The sequence below is a fragment of the Alligator mississippiensis genome, chromosome 9 (genome assembly GCF_030867095.1).
Source record: "Alligator mississippiensis isolate rAllMis1 chromosome 9, rAllMis1, whole genome shotgun sequence".
NCBI classification, from domain to species: Eukaryota; Metazoa; Chordata; order Crocodylia; family Alligatoridae; genus Alligator; species Alligator mississippiensis.
In genome coordinates, this window is record NC_081832.1 from 67,646,295 (window position 1) to 67,664,787 (window position 18,493).

An 18,493-nucleotide genomic window follows, 5' to 3' on the forward strand; every position below is an offset into this window, starting at 1 on the left:
ACGCGTTTGTGGCGGGCAGATCGTGCCTGACCAACCTAGTCTCCTTCTATGACCAGGTTACGAAACGCCTGGACACAGGAGGAGGGGTGGATGTCGTATACTTAGACTTCAGGAAGGCCTTCGATACGGTATCCCACCCCATACTGGTGAACAAGTTAAGAGGCTGTGATGTGGATGACTACACAGTCCGGTGGGTGGCGAATTGGCTAGAGGGTCGCACCCAAGAAGTCGTGGTAGATGGGTCGGTCTCGACCTGGAAGGGTGTGGGCAGTGGGGTCCCGCAGGGCTCGGTCCTTGGACCGATACTCTTTAATGTCTTCATCAGTGACTTGGACGAGGGAGTCAAATGTACTCTGTCCAAGTTTGCAGATGACACAAAGCTATGGGGAGAAGTGGACACGCCGGAGGGCAGGGAACAGCTGCAGGCAGACCTGGATAGGTTGGACAAGTGGGCAGAAAACAACAGGATGCAGTTCAACAAGGAGAAATGCAAAGTGCTGCACCTAGGGAGGAAAAATGTCCAGCACACCTACAGCCTAGGAAATGACCTGCTGGGTGGCACAGAGGTGGAAAGGGATCTTGGAGTCCTAGTGGACTCCAAGATGAACATGAGCCGGCAGTGTGACGAAGCCATCAGAAAAGCCAATGGCACTTTATCGTGCATCAGCAGATGCATGACAAATAGGTCCAGGGAGGTGATACTTCCCCTCTATAGGGCGCTGGTCAGACCGCAGTTGGAGTACTGCGTGCAATTCTGGGCGCCACACTTCAAAAAGGATGCGGATAACCTGGAGAGGGTCCAGAGAAGGGCAACTCGTATGGTCAAGGGCCTGCAGACCAAGCCCTACGAGGAGAGACTCGAGAAACTGGACCTTTTCAGCCTCCGCAAGAGAAGGTTGAGAGGCGACCTTGTGGCTGCCTATAAGTTCATCACGGGGGCACAGAAGGGAATTGGTGAGGATTTATTCACCAAGGCGCCCCCGGGGGTCACAAGAAACAATGGCCACAAGCTAGCAGAGAGCAGATTTAGATTGGACATTAGGAAGAACTTCTTCACAGTTCGAGTGGCCAAGGTCTGGAACAGGCTCCCAAGGGAGGTGGTGCTCTCCCCTACCCTGGGGGTCTTCAAGAGGAGGTTAGATGAGTATCTAGCTGGGATCATCTAGACCCAGCACTCTTTCCTGGTTATGCAGGGGGTCGGACTCGATGATCTATTGAGGTCCCTTCCAACCCTACCATCTATGAATCTACTGGGAAGTAGCCTAGTAATATTGTGCAGTAACGTATTAGCACTGTCCATGATGTGATGTGCTACTACGCAATTAGCTTCCGGTGCAGATGTGCCCACTGTTAAATTATAGCATTGATTCAGCTACCAAAAAGAAAATCAGAAGACTGAAGTCATGTATTTTTAGAATAGAACCCCATATGCATCTGTTCAAAGATTAAAAGAGTTCAGATGAAAGAAACAAATTTCACTAAATGAAAAGTCTTTCAATTCATCATCAGAAAGCAGGGGAAGTGCTGTATGCACATCTCCCCAGTGTTAAGCGCGCCTCTGGTAGGGATAAACAGGGAAAAAACACACAGAGAAGTGCCTGCCTTACATGAAGCAAAATTTATGAGATGAGTCAATATCTTCTATTGGATCAAACGGTATAGCTGAGAGAGACTGGAAAGAGAAATGCTGCAAAGATAGATAGGGAATTGCTCACAGGTCTCCAGACTCCCTGCCTTTCTTCTTCCAAATCTTAATTCTTCAGTAAAATATAATATAAAACATAATGTATATATTGTGTGTGCATATGTAATTTCATTTTTTAATATATCTATTTAGAGAGATATAGATATTTAGAAGTAGGATATTGAAAAGGTAATTATTATACCTTAATAATAAAATAAATAAAAGCCTTAGTCTGTCTGTGCATAAAGCTTTATTCACACTGTTTGGCTGTCTTGGCAGCCAATCAGAGTGCAAATAAAGCAGTCAGGACAGCAGCCAGTGGAGTGCTGCCATGACAGCGAGGACAGACAGGAGGTGGCAGTGGTCGTGTGAGGGGGCAGTGGCCCCGGGCCCGAACGCTGTGGGGGAATGGAGTCTGGCCTGAATGGCGGGGGCAGGGCAGATGAGGGGAGTGGAGGGGGCAGGACAGATGCTGGGCTCTGTCTCCGCCAGCACCCTGGGGGGCAGGCATGGGGAGAGCGGCTCTGACCCCGGGTCCAAAGCGGCAGGGGTGAGGGTGGGGGGAACGAGCCTGGCCCCAGGCCTCTGTCTCCACCCAGCCCCCCCGTTGGTAGGTGGTAGCAGCGATGGAAGGGACAGAGGGGGGGCGCTGGCCCGGTCCCCCCATGCTCCCTGTAGGCCATGAAAACGGAGCGGATGGGGGGGATGGGAGGGGCTCAAGGTCAGTGCTGCTGGCCATGACCTGCCTCCCCACACCTCCCCATAGCCCTGCCGGTGACAGCGACGGAGCAAACAGGGTGGGACAGGGTTTGTTCAGGGGATGGAGGCAGGGCAGCCCAGCCCAGCTTCAAAGCAGTGGGGTGGGGAGAGGGAGCGGGGAGGGTGGACACAGACCTCTGTCCCCAGACATCCCACCCCCTGCCCATCATTCTTGATGGGCAATTGGCACGCACACGCGTGCATCTAATGCTATCATGGTATTTAAGTATGTAGGAAGATAACATTCCTGTTTACTCTTTAGTGTGTGATGTGCTGATTATGCTTATTTAAACTATAGAACATGAATAGATATAAAATGCTAACACCCTATCTGAGGTATTCCTGGCTCTGAGTTTAAAAATCACTGAGCCATGCTGTTTCAAAATACAAAAAAAAAATACGGCAGATACTGCTTTTTAAAATGCACATCCTTTTTACCAGGGATGGGCAAAATGGTGGATCGAGCTGGTGGCTGAACTTCTATTTCCCAACAGCCCTTGTCCATGCCGCTCCCAGCCAGTCAAGCCGCGGGCTCACGGCAGCCCCAAGCTCCCAGGGTCTAAATGGACACTGGCCTGGAGCGGTGCAGGCAGGGCACATGGCTGAGCAGGGAGGTGCTCCAGGGTCAGGGCCAGGATCTTGCAGTGGTGACAGCATGGGGCCAGAGCCAGAGCAGAGCTGTTGCCTGCACACCCCTGCCTGCAGTACCCAAGCTCATCACAGGGGTATGGGGGCAATGGATCACAGCTCTGCCCTGGACCCCCAAAGATCTCAGGAGCTTCCCAGCCCCACCTGTCTCACTCCCAGCTGCATCGCCATTGCAGCCATGTGCCCTGCTCATGCGGGTCCCACCCCTGGTGGTGGGCAATGAGACTGGGTCTAGCGGCAGTAGCCAGAAGGAGCTGCTGCCGTCAGGGCTGCTGGGAAATGGAGTTTGCTGTGGGCCTGATTTGGCCTGTAGGCCAGACTTTGCTCACCCCTGCTCTTCACTAATCCCATATTAATACTGTAGTTAATTTTTTTTAATTGTACCCATATGATATGAACCTGCTCCCCACTTACCCCCAAGAAAAAAAAAAATCAGAGGTCACTTTGAATGTTTTGTTCTATTGGAAAAGATCTGACAAGACACTTATCTGCAGAGTGTAATTTGTTGAGTGGATCTGCCTGTACAAATAAAACCCACTTACCATTTTACTTTCAGCATCTGGTCCAAGTTTTCGGGGAGAGGATTTCCATAGCTTTCCGGAAGGAACAGAGTAACAATCCCTATCAGTACAGTCAGGCTTCCCATGAGAATGTAAGGCAGGAATCTATCATAGGCACCTGGCAGAACACAGGATATAGCAACACTGGTTATACACCAACAATTACCACAAGCTCATGGATACAAACAGTGGCGTAATGTATAATTTATCTGGAATAATCTGTGATTTTATATTTCTACTTATCCCTACCACCACCACCAATTAATCCCAGATTGAAGCTGCTGGTAGCACCTGCCAATAGTAACTAAAACATATTTCAAGATATAAAAAAGTCAAACTAACACATGTAAAGGAAACAGAGTTTCTAATGCAGTAGAGTACGTACTTGTGACATAACAGTATAAATTTCCAATGAAAAATAAATTGCTAGTTTCTATGATGAATTAGGATTAGCAATGAAGATCTCTGGATAATGCAGGACAAGCTAAAAAATTGTGATTTGATCTCCCTCTGGGTCACTAGGTGGATGAACCGTACAGTCCTAATTTAACTGAAGCAAATATCAAGAGCCCACAAAATTCTCCTAAGCTTATCTAAACATACATGACTTTCTCCAACAGTGGAGAGAGGGGCTGAAGGCAGGCACTTGGGATACCATGTCTGAGATCCCATAATGGGCAGAGGAAGAAAGGCATAGAATAAAGAAGCTGGAGAAGGACAGAGATAAAAGGCTAATGTGAGGGGAAAAGCAACCAAAAAAGAGCAAGCCAGCTAAAGGGACTTTAGGGCAGGAGGAGACAGGCTTGGGTGGAATAGGCAGAAGGGACTGTGGCCACAAGATTGCATAGGCAACTTTTGCAGAGGTATTTTCTAACTTTGTAGACTTAAGTGTTCCCACAACATGCTCTTTGCCTTTCATTATAGATGGGGCAGGTAGGCCCAGCTTGTTTTTTCCCCCTCTTTTTTAACCTATGTCTTTACACACAAAACTGAAATCAAGTATTCGAAGTTAGAGAACAACAGAACTGAAGTTGGCTGAAAAACATTCACTGAGGCCCCCTGTATGTGCACATAACATGGTACAGTCCTAAATTACTTAATCCCATGCAGTTATTCCACAAAACCCCTGACTTTTTCAACGCCCACAATGGAACTGCTCTGCAGATGACTTTAGAACTTCTCAACCCAAGTAACAGCCTAAAAATGAGACCCCAAATGAGGCATTACATCACACCCAGGTCTGAAATGCTGCTTCAGAAGTCATCAGAGACCAGGCCAATTCCAACTGGACAACTTTATGCACAAAGACTTTTCTGTGCAGTTTTCTGATCTCTGTGCCCAAGATCAAGCCAAGTCATAGGAAGCATCTTACCAAGGTAGACAAAGTAAGGTGCAATGATGCTGCCCACTCTGGAAGACATGGAGGTAGCTCCAACGGCCATGTTTCTTACTATGGTTGGGTAGAGCTCAGCAGTGTAGACATAGAGCATGGAGAATGCCGAGGTGATCCCAAACTTCCCCAGCATTACTAGGATGACTGACAGGATGTGAAGGGCTGAAAATAAAAATCAAATAAAGATGATAAAGCTACGCTCGATTCCTGCAACCATGACTTCTACGTGCTTTTATATCCCAAGGGTTATTTCCTCCCCAAGTTTTGTTTGTTTGCTCTTATAATAAAGCTGCTTTATTTAACTTCAGAATCCCATACCTACATTTTACATTTCCTAGCTACCCAAGGGTACATGATAACAATAGATGTGAGCACCTTATTTTGTACTCTGAGGATTTGGTTCTCTCTCAGTATGAGCCTTCTCAAAACCTATGAAGGCTTTGATTCTGCAAATCAACATAAGGCTTGCTTAAATCCATCCTTATTCAGCAGAGCACATAAGTATCACTGATGTCTACATTAGGAGAACATGTAGGTTTTGTAACCAGAGAGCCCACAAGATCACAACTGCATCTTTATTTTTCCAGTTTTATGCACTGGTTTCTCTAAATAGTTTGATCAATAGTTGATTTTCAGATGTGAAACCAACGATAACTACATATAGGGGGGAAAAAAAAAATCAGGCCAGAATCAACTAAGTGTGACCCAGGACCATTCTGGTTCCCAACTCCTTCCTGGAACAATAAACATGCCATCAAAAAACAGTCATGGTATTTTATTTCTACATCATGAGTTGAAGCTCATACATGTGGGCACCAGCTGAATGAAGAGAACAACTCCTCCTCCTAAGAACAAGGTGCCAGCTATCGAATACCGCCGAGGCAGGATCCGGAGGAGCAGCCAAGCAATCACATAGGCTGGAACTTCAATGACAGCTGAGAGGAAACAATTGACGTAGGCATCTCCATGTAAGTTAGGAGTGCTGAGTGACAGTCCAAAGTAACCAATTGATGTCAGCATCCTGAGAAAGGTGTAAAGAGTAAAGGATCAGAGAAATGCTGCTCTAACATCTACATTACTAAAGATCCTGCTTCAGAACCGCACGATACAAGACCTCAACATGGCTGAGATGGACTAGAAATTCCAACAGACGCAACATAGTGCAAGCCTTTTAATGTTAAAAATGCATGAACGATCAGCTTCACAGCAGCTTCTAGAAAACCTCAGTTTCAACTGTCCCTCCCATATGCAGTTCATTTAATGAAAACCTCAGTGCATGTTTTTCATAATGGCAAAACACTATTACTAGTACAGTGAAGCCCTGAAACATTTCGGTGCATGGCAAAGCGCCAAGTACAATCTTGTTTACAGTGAATTTTTTCCTACAGCAAATTCAATTTAAATCGTTAGTCCAATCAAAGAGCTCCATTGTGTCTCATTTATGTGACATGTAAGAGGTTCAGATTCCAGACTTTACAGCACTTCAATTTGATGTCCAAAAGGAACTAACTGGTTTCTCCAAAGGGAGGTGGCATTTTCTACAGGAATAAGAATTAGGAAACTATGTTATCTAGGAGCCCCAAACATGTATCAGAACTCCACTGTACAAACATAAGATAAAGATGGCACTGGGTTCCAATTATTGTTCTGCCACTGAACCTGTGTGGCTTTGAACATGAATATGGCTTACATATACCCCAAGAAATAACAGCTAATTCACATGGAGAAGAAGGTAAGGTTGTAGTCATTTTTAATTTTTAAAGAGTGTTCTGAATACATAAATGGTCTGGTGGTACAGCTATCCTGCTGGTGCGCTTGGGTGCTCACACTCACACTCCCTGCTTACATGTTTGCACACCCCATGGAGGTTCCCATATATAAACAGGTCCCAGATTATGAGACCAGTTATTACTTAAACTTGTGTCAGGCACCAAAATCAGGCATTGTTTCATTGACTGGGTACTTTCGGGTGACACTAATACTTGCCACAAAAGCAGGGACATAACAGTGATTGTTGCGATGTTTTGGTTTCTGAAAAGATCAAAGAGATCAGCCGTCTGCTGTTGCTGCAGATTCAAGTCCTGCATCTGAAGGGAAACAGAAAAGAAAACCAAAAGAATCCTTTGCTCTTCTAAGAATGGGGATTGTTCCCTGGGAGATCTCACAGATCAGTCTGAGCTATGGGAAATCATCCACACACACACTGGGAGGTTGCAAGTTCCTTCAAGCTCAGTGGAAGAACAACTAGACAGCATGCTCATTCACTGCTAGCCAGCCAGTTCTGCATTAGCAAAAGCACTCCACTGACAGAAAACTTAGTTGTTCTCCACCACCAATGCTTCTTTAATTTACTTGTGGCAAAGGGCAGCTCTGACGCCACAACAGTTAGATTGCCTGTACTCCAATGGTCTTCTCTTGAGGAAAGCTTTGCAAGAACTTCTCCTCCTTTGTGCCTTAAAAAGCCTTCCTAGAAGTGACCTCATTACCAGTGGTTAGTTTCAGCACAATTTCTCATCTCTCTCTCTAGCTGAAATTAACAATCAGTGTAAGAAAAAAAAATAAGTAAGAATTCTAGGTTTTACAAGGTATCTAGCAGTAATCAATTACAATGGCACATGAGAAAAGCTAGTATGGAGCTCAATAACTCATCAGAATGAAAATTACCATCCTTGCTCTCTTGGATGAGAAAGGCCGAGAGCCAGCTTGGTGCTGCAAACAGTCTCCATGCTGCTCTCCACTGATTTCCGCCACCCCCCACCGGACTTCCTTGGTTTGATCAAACCAATTCAGAGCATAGAGGTAGGCCTTCCACCTAAGAATTACCCTCTGCTTGAGTAAGTGGCCATAAATTATACACAGAATTATAGAACTGGAAGGGACCTGTACGATCATCAAGTCCAGTCCCCTGCCATAACCTAAGTATAGAAAGAAGTTGCTATTCTCTGGCAACTGTGTAGTATATAGGTGCGATTTATACATAACATATACAAGATACTAAGGTAGTCTCAGGGGAACAGTCAGCTAAGGACTGAATAGCCATGGAGACAAAGCACCACAGATTAAATCATGGTACTGTGGCCTGTCTGGGCAAAACTTAACTGCTGCTTCCTTGGCTGTACAGAACTGGCTAGCTGGAAGATTTCATTTTCTAAGATTATCTGTACAACACAGTTCATAGAATCATAGAAGTAGGGTCGAAAGGGACCTTGCAGATCTTCAAGTCCGACCCCCTGCCTGGGCAGGAGGAAAACTGGGCTCAAGTGACCCCAGCCAGGTAGGCATCGAGCTGCTTCTTAAAGACCCCCAGGGTAGGAGCCAGCACCACTTCCCTTGGAAGTTGGTTCCAGATCCTAGCCGCCCTAACTGTGAAGTAGTTCTTATGGATGTCTAATCTAAACCTACTCTCCAACAACTTGTGGCTGTTGTTCCTTGTTATCCTGGGGGGCGCTAGGGGAAACAAGGTCTTCCCCAAACCCTTCTGGTCCCCCCTAGTGAGTTTATAGACGGTCACAAGGTCCCCCTTCAGCCGTCTCTTGTGAAGGCTGAGCAGGTTCAGGTCCTGTAGCCTCTCATTGTAGGGTCTGCCCTGCTGTCCCCGGATCAAGCGGGTGGCCCTCCTCTGGACCCTCTCAATGTTGTCCACATCCCTCTTGAAGTGGGGTGCCCAGAACTGGACACAGTACTCCAGCTGTGGCCTGACCAGTGTCGCGTAGAGGGGGAGGATCACCTCCTTGGCCCTACTTGAGATGCACCTGTGGATGCACGATAGGGTCCGGTTAGCCCTGCCGACCACAACCTCGCATTGTCGGCCCATGTTCATCTTGGAGTCAACAATGACTCCAAGATCCCTTTCTGCCTCCGTGGTCTCAAGAAGGGAGTTTCCCATCTTATAAGTGTGCTGCCGGTTACTACTGCCCAAGTGCAGCACCCTGCACTTGTCCATATTGAAACGCATCCTGTTTTTGTTAGCCCACCCTTGCAACCTATCCAGGTCTTTCTGCAGTCTTTCCCTCCCTACTAGCGTGCCCACCTCACCCCAAATGTTGGTACCATCAGCAAATTTGAACAGGTTGCTTTTCACCCCGTCATCCAAATTGCCGATAAAGAAATTGAATAGTGCGGGCCCAAGGACTGAGCCCTGGGGGACTCCGCTGCCCACTTCCCCCCAGGTCGAATATGACCCGTCCACCACCACCATCTGAGTACGACCCTTCAGTGAATTAGCAATCCATCTGACTGTGTAGGCATCGATGCCACAGTCGCCTAGTTTTTTAATGAGGATGGGGTGGGAGACAGTGTCAAAGGCCTTGCTGAAGTCCAGAAAGACTACATCCACAGCGACACCTGCATCCAATGCTTTTGTGACCTGATCATAAAAGGCAATCAGGTTGGTCTGACATGACCTGCCCCTAATGAAACTGTGCTAGCTGCCCTTGAGCATCATCTACGATGGCAGCCCATCACAGATGTGCTCCTTGATAATCTTCTCAAAGAGTTTCCCCAGGATTGAGGTAAGACTGACGGGCCTATAGTTGCCCGGGTCCTCCCTTTCTCAGGCTCCAAAATCACTTTAACAGGAGATAAAAGGTACAATTATAATCTGCTCTCTGATATGACTTTTAGGGCTAAATACTCATATTTGTGCTGCTGGGATGGAGGGAGAGGGTAACAGACTGCCCTTTAATCCAAAAGTAAGTTGACAGTGATGACAGATAGGCTTTTCTACAGCAGCAAGGAAAACCCCCCCAAAACATTTCCAGTATTAAAAGATGCAACAAAGCTATGGCTGTGAAATAGGGGTGGTGCTTCCGTCTCAGAGAGCTATTAGAAAAGGACTCCTATTTTCAGAGCCCATTTGCTTTTTTAGGAGATACAAGTGGCATAGCCAAAAGGAAACAAAAAGGCATGTGCACAGTTTAGTCTGTCAAGCAGCAGATTTATCACATAGCACAATTTTATTGAAGATACAACATAAGAGCTTATCAAAAAGGGCAGCATACCAAGTCAGAAAGACTGCTAGGTGTACACTGGAATTGCCTTCACTCTGCACATCCTTAGTAATGAGGTGCACTCCTTCAGTTCTGTGCTCTGGTTGATCAGTGAAGCCTTGCTTATTCCCTTGGTATTTTTGACTAGCAGTCGTATATTTTAAAGCTTAGGGCACTAGAACAACTGCCCCTCATACAACCTCTCTTTTGGAAGTGGTAGTGTTAAGTTATCAGCTGTGAATACTGCATCCAATTGAGATGAAAGTGTATTTTCCTCTGATTTTCTCATCTGGGTGAGGAAGAAATCCAGGTTTCCCAGGGACAGATTCCATCCTATAAGAGCCTGTTCCTAACTGAAAAGCACAGAGAGTCATTACTAAAAATGAGAGATCTTACTACCAAAATAGAAAAGCAAGTCTAATTTCTACTTTTCCACTCGTGATGCAAGCTGCATTACTGTCAGCATGGCTCATGCCAAATATGAACTATTGACTATAAATCTAGTGGCAGAGCTATTTTTACTTTGGCTTTCAAAAGAATATGGAAGCAAACTGTCCAAACAGGATGACAGGAAGAATTATTAAGTAGCAGATCAAAGACAGGTGAAAACATACCTCCACAGGGTCAAACAGCACATCTGGGGCTGTAACGCCATTCATCTTTGCAGCTTTTCGGATGATGACTTCTGCCTCTTGAAATCTTCTCTGAGTGATCAGCCACCGGGGAGATTCAGGAATGACCCTGAAACAAGTTTCAGAACAAAATGACTCCACATTTCCAGGGATCCCATGACTCCACTGATTGTGTTCGTTATCATATCTTTTCCCATCCCCTTAACAGATTGGTTCCTATGGTAGGGTCCAATCCAGCCAGCATGTAAGCATGTCGGTACATTTACTATCATGAATTGTCCTTTTGACTTCAATGGCACTACAAGCACACAGGTAACCTTACTAACTAAGGGCTTGCAGGACTGGACCACTTTTTGGTACACATTTCTAAAGTTAGCTGCATTCTTGGTTTGGGCTTTTTATTTCTGAAAGGGGTAGCTAATATATATCAGTGAAACTGAATAATTTTTGCTGTTTAATAAGTAACTTCTGTTTGGGCTGGTATCAAAATCAAGTATATAAGCCAGCTGTATGGGAATGGCACAGGAAGCTGAAGATATGGCACACAAATGCTTTAGCTGTGCAATGGATATATTAAAAAAAAAAAAAGGTGCAGACATTTAAAAGTTCTGTACCTCAGAGAGCTTCTACACATCACTTTCCTACCGCAAAGCTGGTCAAAACCTGTCAGGTAGGAGGACCGTGGCAGTGCCATCTTGCAGCTAGGACTGTATTTCACCAATAAGATCCAAACATGATCATGACTGTTCATATCAAACACAGAACAGAGCTGCATGGATCTCCTTCATCCCTTTCTTTCTGAGCTTTAAATCCTTCGACTGCTGTCTTGCCCTTCCTAGTTTGTGGTCATTCCTCTCTCTGGAAGAACAGGTCAGAGACTAACTTTCCTGATGGATAACCTAGTGGCCTGCATGGCAGCTGTTAAAATTCTTTTCAAAGGCCTCAAGTGCCACCCAATTAATATGCTACTAAATAATTTTTATGCTACTAAAGTAAAATTAGGACTCTCAATCCAACGTCATTACTTTACAGGTCATCCAATGAATAACAAACAAACAGACTGCAGAAACAAGGGGTATTCAGGACACCTTTGGAGCATCTCTCTCTCATTTTTTGATTGGATATTTCTTGAAAGGAAATGACAAGAGGCACTGGCACCGAAATACCTTTGAGTATCCGAGCCTAATGCTATTGGCAGATACTGTGCAAACTCTGCCCCCCCCCCCAACACACACACACACTGTTGTCAAAGAACCTCAGTCTCCACCTTGTATCTTGATGCTGCACCAGACCCAGAGGATATCATTTGGGCAATATTTATTCAATGTTTGTGATATGGACAAACAACAACTAGGAAGATACTGGCCACACACTTTTTCACTAGTGCCCCAGGCAGGATTTTTCAGTAAGATCAGTGCAAATAATCTGGAGAGTCCTTAGAAGTTCTCACAGATATTTATATACTTCTTTTTTTTAAGATTTATCCTCAGCAGCTGTTTCTCTCTCTCTTGTTCGATAACAAAACAATGCTGTCAGCTGCAAAGGGGGTGCAAAGAGCCTGCATAGATATCATGGATTCCAAAAGCATTTCAAATTAAATCATTTACAGTAATGCTTTTGCACAGGAAATCTGACCAATTCTCCATCCAGGGGATAGCAAACTGGTATTGGGGAAAAAATTCTGAAAAGGTTTGATTGAATATTCTCAGCAATTAAACAACAAAACAAAGCAGCAGAAACCTCTGCAGAAAGATTAAGTTCACCAAGATGGGATTTCACAGTCCATAGGTCAGGTTTAATCTGTCTCACTTAAGAGTGATATAAAACTACGGCTTTCTTTGTTACATCAGCAATGAGGTGGCTTCAAGGAATGAGAGAGAGAAACTTGCGGGGCAAGACTGGCATGAAAGGAGAGAACTCTTTTCTGAAGGAAACATGCACCTTCTTGGAAGTAAAGGCAACACCCCACATTTCCCACCCCTACCTTCTAAAACAAGGCTCTCTCCAGGAAATTAGTGCACTGACTTCACAACACAGATGTCCTAGGCATAGCTTCTCTTCTTTCATCTGCTGACCAGGCCAAACAAAACATTAAGCCTTCCCATATTGTCTATGTTTTCTTTCCTTTTCACACTAGGAGTACATAACAAGCTGTGGGTGAGTGAAGGGAGAGCTTAAATAGTTATTTAAATGTATGTCAGTTTGTAAAGCAGTGGGTGGATGAGAGCAGTGCAGAGATAAAACAGACAAAAACCAACACACAGACAGCCAAGAGCAGAGTGTGGACCAGCCTCTGGGAAAAAGGTTGTTAAGGTTGGACAGATGGAGTCAGTAGGGTCATGTTTTCAAAATCCAGCCTCTGAGTGCTACATGTGCAGAGCAAGGAACATCTTTTTTTTATGTTGCTGCTGAAGCTTGCTTGTTCCTTTGGCAATCTGGCAACAGGAAAAAAATAAAGATACAGGAAAGAGTGCCTAACAGTACTTCTCCACCCATGTGATGCAATGGTTTGTCAGCACTCTAGGTGCAAAACCCTGTCAGATAGGCATTTCTCATAAAGCCTAAAGGCCTAATGCTCCTCACCTACTACACTTGTCTGCACAGGCTTCAGACCTGTGGTAGGCACTCATGTTCGTGGACAAAAAGTGGAAACAGGATTCCTAGCAGGAGGGTGCACACTCTAGCCCATCTCACCTCAGCTCACCCAATTGCCAAGAAAAGCCAAGAACACTTACCTTAAGGCATGTGCTCCAGATACAATTTTAGGTCTTCGCAGAAGCTCCCCCTTGATGGGCTTTCAGAGCTCAAATACATGCCCTCTCCCAGAGGAACTGCCACCTTTGATCTCAGCTGTGTGCTCAGCCATACAGGGGTCAAAGGAAAACAGGAATACAGAAGGAACAGAGAAAAGGTCCTCCTTGCGGCAGAAGCCAAGTAAAGCATCTAACAGTCCCTGCCGATTTAAATGGAATTCTTTAACCAAGGATCTGAGGAGTCTCACCTACTTTAGATTTGTTTCATAAATGTTTTAAAATGCACAGATCCCCCCATAAATACAGGTCCCCAAGGAGCAGGAAGTGAGGCACTCCCAGTCTCTAGAGGCCAGACAGGCCCTTTTATAGGATGAGGATATTTAAGCCAGCACAGAGAGAGAATGGGATCCTGAGAAGAAGGTTTTTTTTAGGGTAGATTAACAAACACTGGATTGCTCTGGATTTGCTGATGCTGCTCTAAGGGACAGCAATGCCTGGTTTCATCCTGTGTAACTGAATGGTATGTATGGTATCAGGTATTTATACTACAAAGGGTCTCTGCACTGCTACAGACTATTAATCCATCAAGCCACACTTGGAAGAGAGAGTTACCTAGTATTTGAAGGAGATACTACCTAAACAATATATAAACTAAGTGTTGAAAATTGCTGACAGATGATCTGCTACAGACTGCTGGGCTAATCCATAGTTCTTTCCAATTTTTAAAGGCCACTTCAGAGGAACAAGCACTTGGCTTCTTGAAACAATCCACGCTGCACCAGGACTTTAAGTCTGAGCACAGATAGAAAAGTTACACTATACTACATTGCCTGGCAGAAGGCAGGATAGAGATGCACCTGTAGGGTACCAGTCTCTGGCTCATTTTTTTTTTTAACTCACATAAACATGGTTTTGGCATTCCCTCTAGTGGGGAATCTGGGTACAACACCCAAGATGTACTGCTTTATAATAACAGGGTTGGAGTGTTGTAACCCTTGCCTCTTACATGCTTTATGAGATCCCTTGTGTTGATTTAGGCTTCACCCTTGCAACCTGCTTCAAACAGGTAATTCTCCACACTTGAACAGATCCCCTCTGGCTTCAGTATCTTCCCATATGGAACAAGATAGAGGATCTTAGTCTAAGTTAGAATCTTGTTCACAAATGAGCCTGGCACCATTTGACTTCTCCAGGGAGCATTGTTTCCCCCACTAAACTTCTCTGGCTTTCAAGATTTTGGTTTTTTGTTTCATATTGGTGCCAGAGTCAGTGAGAGTACATGAGTTGGGAGAAAGATTATGGTCATTTAACTTCAAAGAGATCCCCCTCCCTCTTCAAGGACAAGATATGTCATATATAATGGTGTAGCTACACAGGGTAGTGGCAGAAGATTACACAAGAATTTTGTTCATTAGAAACAAACACTGTATGCTGTGAGACTCACAGCTTCTGTGTTGTTTCAATAAAGAAGATTTTGATATATTCCAGCAGTTGTATCTATATAGAGAGAATAAGCTTCAGAAAACAAATGAAAGAAAAAAAGTGAGAAAGGAAAGCTTGTACAGTGCAATTCAGCAATAATAAGAGAGATAAAAAAGGCAGTAAAGGGTGTATGAAGCTAAGAGTCAGATAGTCTGGAAAGAATTATTGAACGGCACTGGAAATCCAGCCTGAGGCAGACTCGCACAGTGTCAATGGGGATTACACAGACACTTGTTTAAAACTGGCTTAATGGTTCATCTCCAAGGCACTGCTCTTCACTTGGCAACCACAATGCCAGGAAGTGAAGGAAAAAAAAAATCCACAGCCAACTGAAGTTATAACCCAACCGGTTATATCACAGTTTAAAAGAGGCGATAAGCTACAGAAGGGACTTTCTGAAGCTGAACACCTTGCAATACAATTAAACTCACCACCACAGTGGAACGCAGAACAACCCAGGTACAGTAAGAGCCAGTAGCAGCATCCGCCAGTCTCTGATGAAGTAAGCAAATAGTGGCAGCAACATGTAGCCAATTGCAAAAAATATGCAAACTCCTAATGTAGAGAATATAATACGAACTGATTTGCCAAGAATTTCTGTGCCTGTTCAAAACAAGGGAGTGTGGATTAGCATTTAAACTCTTTTTCTTTTTTAATCCATGTCTAAGTATTTTTTTCACATTTACAAGAATAAGCCAAAATACAATCTTAGAAAAGATTTAGAAAAGAAAAGAAGCCATTTCCTTTACAACACAAAGTGACACTGTCAAGGAGTTGTGACACAACATAAAATGAACCTTAAAATGATGTTACTCTCATGGAAGAGTCCCTTAGATTTCAACTGAATATTATATTTTGAAGTTATGCTGTTTTAAAGTTCAGCTATCATATTGTGTGGAAATATGATATCCAGCGCCCCCTGCTAGTCCAACAGAAACAGACTTCAAGGAATACAACACTATTATTCACCTCTCTCCTGATAACACCCATGCTGCTGCAGAACCAGATAAAATATCTGAATAAAAAAGGAACTTTTCTTTCACTAGCCTTCTAAATTTCTGCAGGACTAGTATCAACACTTGTTCGGGAGACAGGTGGGAAGAGTCTTACATTTCTTGAGTGAAATCTGCTATTTTCAAAGTGTGGCATCAGAGAAAAAAAAAAAAACAATTTACAACATCTTTTGAATCCAGTCACCTTGTCCTCAACTGCCATCAGTTCAAACACATTTGGGACTATAAAGGCCCTGATGTGGAAATTTAAACTAAACTAGTAACTCAATAGTAAGAATCTTAGGACACAGGAATTGCCATATTAGTCTATAGCGCCCCATAGCCTCTGTAATGTGTCCCACAGTAGTCAGGGACAGGTGCTTCTGAAGAAGACATACATATCTGGCGATGCACAGTACAGTTTCTTACAGAAATGCAGCCATACCATGGGGATCAGCTTGTGCCTTGAATCTTAAGAGCAGAACAATGGCACAAGTTGTTCACTGCAGAGGCTGTTAGCTGCCTGAACAGAGCAAGACTTAAATATTCTGCAAATCCACTGCTTCAGTGCATTCCTACAGTGGCAAGTTCAACAGGGTCACTAATTGGTGAAAGCAGGTGTCATGCAAAAAGAAAAACAAGGACACATGAGTGGCCTTCACTGGCCTGATTTGCAAAATGCTGAGCACCCAGAAGATCTCATGTTCTTCAATGATGCTAGTACCTGCACTACAACTGAAAAATCATGTTGCTTGTCTGGGTGCTTAACTCCAAATGCGTGTCTTTGAAAATATTGGCCTAGGCATTTTTAAATGCCCATCCTCCTTTACAAAGTCAGCTTTTTAAATGTGTCTTTGCATGAGAATCCCTTTACACTGGCCTCTGATCTTTCCCATGATCCTTCTTTCCACCTTTGAGTCAACATCTTTAAAGTTAAGTGAACTATACTAGATGCAGTTCCACAAAGAATAATGCCGCCTCTTCCTAGTATATAATGAGATATCATCAATAGTGACAAAATCCAATGGCAGATTTGCTTTACTCACTTCCCTTGCTCCTGAAGACATATTCTGATTACCTGAGTGCAGTGAGCTACAGCTCCACTTGCTCCTCTGTCAGCCAATTCCCAGTGTTGGTAGTTTGGCACTTAGGCATTGCATTCTACCACTATCGAGGAATGGCTGGTTGAAATGCCCCAACAGATTCCTCAGGACACTGATCTGGCCCTAGGGAAGGTAGGTAGGGGGTGGCTAAACATGTTCCTATGAAAATAAAACAACTAAAAAAAAAACTGACACCACATAATGACTAATTAAAATAGATATAAACTATCCCCCTCAGGGTATTTACAACTCAAAAAAATATACTATTGCATAATAAAACCCTGACAGTTAAATTAATTATCCTGTGTTTTCATCCTCCTACCCCAATAATGTGCTGAAAGAATAAACATGAAGAATAGCCTCATGTTTTATTAGTAAAGCAAACTGACAGTGGCTTTTAACCAGTGCTCTCTTACCAATATTGGCAACACTGATTTTAGTTCCAATTCCTGAATTACTCCAACCTTTCATTTCTTCCTATTCTGTGCATCTAGAGATGTCAAATTTCCAGAAATTTGGAAGCCATAGGAGAAAAAAAAACAAGACACATTTTCCCTCGGGTTTTTTTCCGCCCAGAAAAAAACGGAAATTTTGGGAAAATTGAAATGTATGCAATACTTATTTTCTTAGCACCCGTTACAGATCTAAATTCACTTTGTTACTTTAAGAACATAACCTTTATTCTGTATAACTTGGTTTGCTCATAAAAGTATCATGTTTGGTACATTTATTACATGTAAAAGTATAGTTTAATCAGATAATAATTACAAATTTACTAATTGAATTTACTTTAAAATGCTTTCAATTTTTGTTACAAATGGAGCTACAAGCTGCTGAACTCTAACCTAGCATCTCTTAGTTTTTGCCAGTTTATACGAAACAGGCAAAAATTAAAGTTGAAAATAGAAGAAACCATCAACATTATAGTAAAATAAAGAAAGTTATTACGTATTCTGGACTTAGTCTCCTCCACAGTGTCAAGCAGATACAGAAAGCACTCATTTTTTGAAAAAGAGCTGAGAAAAAGGGGAAAAAACAAGACTCATTGAATACAAATTTTGCTACATGAAACTCTGTCTAATACCAATTTCTTTCACATGCTGCAGAAGATGGAAGAATCTGAAGCATGCGAAAAACAAGAGGAATCAGATGCTGTGTTGTGCAAAGGTCTTGCCACCACATTGCAGAAGGGATATGCTTGGCAGAGTCCCAGACTGCATTCCTGGACCAAATACCTGAAGATATTCTGTATTCTGCAACATCTGAAAGTACCTTTCCAACATCAAGTCCTAAGTGTGTTGCTTGTTTTGTAATTCAGTCAAATGCAGTAGCAGTGCTATCATCACTAACATTTCTGCCTTTGAACCTTGGATCCAAGAGATTTGCAGCAGCGTTAATAGATTGGCAACAGAATTCTTCCTGTCTGTTAATAGTCTTTCACTTTTCTTTCTTCTGTACTTGTAAATGGAGATGCACTTAGATTCTCAAAAACAGTTGAT

The 18,493-nt window shown here is 43.6% G+C and overlaps 1 protein-coding gene across 1 annotated transcript in view; it reads right to left on the bottom strand.

Moving 5' to 3' along the window:
• Positions 1-18,493, bottom strand: part of SLC22A4 (solute carrier family 22 member 4) — a 54,453-nt gene that overhangs the window by 7,484 nt on the left and 28,476 nt on the right. Inside the window, exons 4-9 of the mRNA XM_006261136.4 lie at positions 15,331-15,502; positions 10,647-10,773; positions 7,031-7,131; positions 5,851-6,065; positions 5,024-5,206; positions 3,634-3,769 (exon numbers count right to left, since the gene is read on the bottom strand). Of these exons, the coding sequence (XP_006261198.1) occupies positions 3,634-3,769; positions 5,024-5,206; positions 5,851-6,065; positions 7,031-7,131; positions 10,647-10,773; positions 15,331-15,502 (934 nt within the window). The remainder of the gene's footprint in view (positions 1-3,633; positions 3,770-5,023; positions 5,207-5,850; positions 6,066-7,030; positions 7,132-10,646; positions 10,774-15,330; positions 15,503-18,493) is intronic.